Below are 6,071 nucleotides of genomic sequence, written 5' to 3'. Positions count from 1 at the left end.
TCGCCGCCATCTTACGGTGGCCATATTCGTTACTGGCCATATCGTCGCTGTATGTGATCGAGGCCATTCATTTCAAGAAGAAGAAGCTCAAAAACATCAACGTAGTGAAACACTCTTCTTAACCTCAATTCCTGATCTAACCTAATTCTAAATTCATCATATCTACTGCAATGCCAAATAAAATGGTCCAAACTCTCTCTTTCGTAACCACACTCATATCGTTCATTATCAACATAATTCTTCCTATACAAAGAGACACCTAAATTATAGTGATTTCATCTAATCCTATTTATAAAAGTTACAAAATAACATTCTTCATCTATTTTACAAAACCATGGCTTCATTTTACTACTATTATAATAATTTTCAAAATAAAATTTTCCTTTATACAATGCCTCTCTTGTTATAGTTTCTTGTGTATAGTTCCATGTTTCTGTCTTAAATACTCTCCTCAGATCTTGTACCGTCACATATAAACTCTTATCCTCTTCTTCAGATGCGGCTTCTTTGGTCAACTCATCCGCCACCTCATTACCTGTAATGCCGATATGCGACGGCACCCACACAAAAACAATTTTAATATTATACAGCCTCTTGAGTCTATAATGCAAACTTCTAATTTCCGTAATATAACAATTCTTATAGACATTTAAATGATTATTCCTGATGGCCTCCAAAACAGATTTACAATCGGAAAAAATTATCAAATCCGTACAGTGGTCCGAGTTTCGGTTTAAATAATCTCTAATGCGGCCTTGATAGCAAAAACCTCCGCAGTATATGACGAACAAAGTCTATTCAGACTAACTTTATAACCATAATCACTATTTTCAAACACAATACTCGCTCCAGTAGATCTAGATTGTTCTCCTCTTGAGCCATCTGTATATATAATCATTGAATCTCGTTCAAGCTCATAAAGTTCTGTAATTACCTGAATCATCTTCATATCAGAGAATTCCTCTTCCAACTTTCTTCTCATTCCAACCAATAAATCAATTTCTATCTTCTCAGTAAGTGCATCATATGGGCGGTCAAAGATCTCAAATTTCTTAGGAGGACCAATCACCGATCTTAGTTGACTTATTCTCTCCCATGCTTTAACAATAACACACTTGACCAGTTGTGGTCGACGGAATCTAACGAAATTTTCAGCAGCCTTGAGATCATTAAACTTAATCCTGAGCTCTTCCTCGCCGTAAACAAAAACCTTACTTAGAAAATTCCTGGCCAGCATATCAGCGCGATCTCTTAGCAGCATAACTTTGGCCTCTGCAATCATAACATTATTAAGAGTACTATTTCTATATCCAAGAACAGTTCTTATTCCCTTGAATTGTGTTCTCTCTAATTTTAATTGCATCGATCGTTCTCTAGGGTAATAAACAAAAATACCATAGTCTACAACAGAACGAACCAAACTTTTATATAGAAGAAGACCCGTGTTTACTTCCACACCTTTTGAGGTTTTAGAAAGATACTTTAAAATAGCATTAGCTTTATCCACTCTACCACGAATTTCATTAACTTGTTTATGGAAGCTCAAACTACTATCCAACCAAACGCCTAAAAATCTAGCCCCCTTACAATTCATAACCGACACTCCACAGATCTCTATATGAAGCTGTCTATCCCAACCGCCATATTTGGAGAATTCCACCAAAGTTGTCTTATCCGGTTCCAAAGAAAGACCCAAATCTTCCAGATTTTTCATGATAACGTTAATAGCCTACTGCAGAAGTATCTTATTATTCTATCTATTAACCCCACTTACATATACCGCCACGTCATCAGCAAATTAGACCATTTCAACTCCCACCGGAACTCCATCCATAATATTTGCTGTATACAGGGTGTTTCCAAATTAAATGGCAAAACTTCGGGAGCGTGTAGAGGAGTAAAAAACTAAGAAAAAAAGTCCTATAGACATATGCTCGTTTTTGCTCCGTTTCAGAGAAATCGAAAAAAAATGTTTACATTTCTTGCCATATCTAGCACCGACATATTTGATTACATTTTCCACTTTCTGTTATGAATTTGTCAGTCGCTCTTTGAAAGCCTTTAACAGTAGATGAATTTTGTCTTTTGCAATATGCCGCGTACGTATTCTAATAGTGAATATGCTGATATGGTTTTTGTATACGGTTTCTGCAACGGTAATGCTTTAAAGGCGGTGCGAGAATATGCACGACGATTTCCAAACAGAAGAGTGCCAAACCGAAGAGTGTTTATGTTGACATTTAATAGATTGCGAGAGACTGGAACATTTTCAATTCGACAAGAAAACAACCGATTTCAAGCAGCGTTACGAAGAGATTTGCAGGCAGGGAATCGTATTTTACAACATTTTGACAATCATCCTGAGACCAGCGTTCGGAATGCGTCGGCTGTATTGGGAGTGTCACCACAAACAATTTGGCGAACTGTAAAAGGAGATAATCGCTATCCCTACCACATTCAAAAAGTGCAAAATTTATTACCTCAAGATCATTGGAACAGATTGAACTTTTGTAACTGGTACCTTCAGACATGCCACAATGATATTTTATTTCCATCTAAAATAATGTGGTCAGATGAGGCAACATTTACCAGAGGTGGAATAATTAATCAAAGGAATTATGGGCTCATCAAAATCCCAGGTCTGTTAGAGAATACAAATTTCAGCAAGAGTTTTCTGTTAATGTCTGGCTTGGAATTTGGAACGACGTTTTAGTGGGACCGTTTTTTTTACCTGCAAGATTAAATGGGGACCGTTTTCTAAATTTCTTGGAGAATGAATTTTCTGACTATTTAGAAAACATCCCATTACAACAACGTACTGAAATGTGGTTTCAATTAGATGGATGCCCTGCTCATTACAGCAGAGTCGCTAGAACCTGGTTAGATAGAAAATTCCCACAACGATGGATTGGACGTGGAGGAGCAGTACATTGGGCAACTCGTTCGCCCGACTTAACGCCATTAGATTTCTATGCATGGGGTACTCTGAAGCAAGAAGTTTATTCTTCGCCTATTCAATCAGAGCAACATTTGAGAAATCGTATCGTAGCTGCAGCGAACAGAATATCGCAAGAACAGTGCCTGGCTGCTACAAGAGCCGTGTTTGACAGATGCAATGCTTGTATTGCTGCAAGAGGTGCACATTTCGAACAAAATCTTCATTAAAAAGTTTATAAATAAAATAATTAAAATAATAAATTAAATATATTTTTTTCTTTTTTCGTGATTTCCTGCGAAACAAAGCAAAAAGGAGCATATGTCTATAGGACTTTTTTTCTTAGTTTTTTACTCCTCTACACGCTCCCGAAGTTTTGCCATTTAATTTGGAAACACCCTGTAGAGCGCATATAACAACAGACTAAGCACCGCTCCCTGAGGCAATCCCCTACGGGCAAGTCGATCAACGGACTGACTCCCTGCTGCTAACAATAAACTGTACCTCTCTCTGGGTATGTTCCGAAATTAAGTGACAGTACTGACAGCACTGCTTTATCGTTCCAAAATAGAATTTCTTATGCTGTCAGTTACTGCAAGTTACTATTCATTCTGCATAAATTGACCCTAGGGGATTGCTGACTTCCGGTTGTTTCTACTCCATCCCAAGAGGTGAGGCAAATACAGTAAAAGCAGTAACAGAGCACGGAGCGTGAAATCGTCTGATCGTGATAAGTTTAATACTGGAAGTACGAAAGAAAAAAAGAATTATGGATTCAAAATTAAAGTCATACGAGATTGTAGATACCGATAATAGTATATACACAGTGCTTTTAGAAGAAGAAGACTATAATAAGGCGATAAATGGTAATATGTATTAATTAGTTGGAACAAAGATAATTAAAAATTGTTTTGAAAACTTCAAGAACAATTATTAAATAGTAAATTCTCAAAGAATTATCAAACTCTTATTACTCTTGTCAGATAAATAAGTTTTTTACAAATTATTTTCTATTTTTGTGCTGACTGACATAAACATAACCTCAAATGTGTGCACTTTATATATATATTTAATTATAAACTTAAATATTAATTAATAAATTAAAGAGCTACGAGCCAAAGAGCTGGGTTTTATTGCTTAATATTTTCAAATTTTTACCAACACATTAATAATGAATATTAATAATAATAGACATTTCGATCCTACATTGGATCATTCTCAATGTTAAGAGCCAGTTGTTTCACCTTTTGATAAATTTTACTTGTTAAGTAAATCTGGCAATCAACGCATATGATTGGGTAATCTTGCTACTTACCCAACAGGTAAAATTTACCAAAAGATGGAACAACCGGGTCTAAGACAAATAACGAAATTATGGAAATGGGACGATGAGTGGTCACATTCTAAATTTTGAAAAATGCAAACAATTATAATTTTCACAAAAACGTCTATTATTATTATTATTATTTATTATTATAATGCGTTGATGGTAAAAATTTTGAAATATTAAACAATGAAACCCAGCTTTACCTCGTAGCCCTTTAATTTATTGATTTGATTTTAAATCGTTGAGCCTTCCAATTTACTCTTAATTTTAAATATTAATGAATTTAATATTTCAACAGAACCAGAAGTCGCACGTACAATTTTGAAAAATGTAAAAGTTGCCGGCGTATCTTCCAATATAGCAAAAGAAAATGAAAGTTCCGAAGCAATTTTGGAAGAGAATCTTGATAGTGGTATGAAGTAGTATATACTTTTTAATTGTATTACTTTATTTTTTGTATGGTTCCATTCAAAAATTTTATTGTTTAGGTTTATGGGCCAAGAACAGTACTGAAATGTTTATACAATTATATGCGGATTATGAACCGGCAATTGTAAGTGGCAAACTGAAACAAAAGACTGTCTTTGAAAAAATATCTCGACAACTAGCTGAAAATGACTATACGTTTTCTGCAAAACAATGTGCATCAAAATTAACGGCCTTGAAACGAATGTACAAGAAGATTAAAGATCATAATAATACGTCTGGTAATGATAGACAAACATGGCAGTATTTTTTTTATGGCAGTATTAATAACATTCTTTTATTGCTTTTCCGTTCCAAAATTCAGTACTAGACAGTAAAATCTTACATTTCGAAACAGCAAAAGTCAGTTAATTCAGTAACAGCAGCGCCAGTACTTCCAGCTAATTTCGGAACATACCCTCTGATATAACCATCTACTAATAAAATTAACAATACTGTCAGGGCAATCCATAGACACCAGTCTATCAACCATAGTGGAGTACACCACATTGTCATATGCAGATGTCACATCCAAAACGGCCGCAAGTGTGTATCCTCCAGATAAAATAGATATCTTGATGTCAGACGTAATCTTCACAAGATTTTCCGCGCATAAGCGTCCTCTTCTAAATCCATTTTGCGTTGAACTAAGCCTATCCTCATGTTCTGCCCACCAAATCAGACGTTCATTCACCATTCGTTCCATAACCTTACCAACACACGATGACAAAGAAATCGGACGCGCCTTTTCTTTCCCAGGTTTATCGATAAAAATAACCTGATATCGACTCCACTCATAAGACAATTCACTTGTCCTCCAGACAGCATTAAAAATATCCAATAGATACCTCCTCGTCTCTGTAGGCAGGGCCTTGATCATTCTATACTCAATACCGTCTATACCCGGAGCCGTATTTCGTTTTACCATATTCAGTGCTCTCTCGAGTTCCTCAACGCAAAATAAAGAGCACAACGGGGACTCCTCATCCCCAGATGGCAACAACTTCAACTCAGATAACGCTCCATTAGGAGACAATTTGAAAATTTCCTTCACTATATCCTCCTCTCTATTTTTAGTCTGCCACTTATTCCACTCTATACTCTTTCTAACATTTTTTAAGACTCTCATTTTATTCCAAACATACCGCATACCAGAAAATCTACTAATACTTTTGCAGAACGCTTCAAAATTCATTTTCTTCTTATATTTTATTGTTTTCCTGGCCACCGCTCTGCATCGTTTATATTCAATCAATTTATTTAAACACTTTTCTCTTTTAAAATCACTCAAAGCCTTCTTCCTGTCCTTAATGACTTTATCACAATCTTTATCCCACCAGCTAT

General features: G+C 35.5%; 2 protein-coding genes across 2 annotated transcripts; one reads left to right on the top strand and one right to left on the bottom strand.

The window, feature by feature from the left end:
- Positions 1–344: 344 nt before the first annotated feature.
- Positions 345–1,237, bottom strand: LOC108728688 (uncharacterized). The gene is made up of 2 exons (XM_018457409.1): positions 935–1,237; positions 345–535 (listed from the first exon to the last, which is right to left on the bottom strand). Exons 1-2 carry the CDS (start codon positions 1,235–1,237, stop codon positions 512–514), a joined length of 327 nt encoding a protein of 108 aa, XP_018312911.1. The 3' UTR covers positions 345–511.
- Positions 1,238–3,704: 2,467 nt separating this feature from the next.
- LOC108728687 (uncharacterized) lies at positions 3,705–5,058 on the top strand. The gene is made up of 3 exons (XM_018457408.1): positions 3,705–3,801; positions 4,561–4,674; positions 4,751–5,058. The coding sequence occupies exons 1-3, from the start codon at positions 3,705–3,707 to the stop codon at positions 5,056–5,058; spliced, it is 519 nt and encodes a 172-aa protein (XP_018312910.1).
- Positions 5,059–6,071: the final 1,013 nt, after the last annotated feature.

The sequence above is a fragment of the Mycetomoellerius zeteki genome, unplaced genomic scaffold, assembly GCF_001594055.1.
Source record: "Mycetomoellerius zeteki isolate Tzet28-1 unplaced genomic scaffold, Tzet1.0 scaffold626, whole genome shotgun sequence".
NCBI lineage: Eukaryota > Metazoa > Arthropoda > Insecta > Hymenoptera > Formicidae > Mycetomoellerius > Mycetomoellerius zeteki.
Note: the sequence above shows the minus strand (reverse complement) of the source record. Positions and strands in the feature narration are given on the sequence as shown.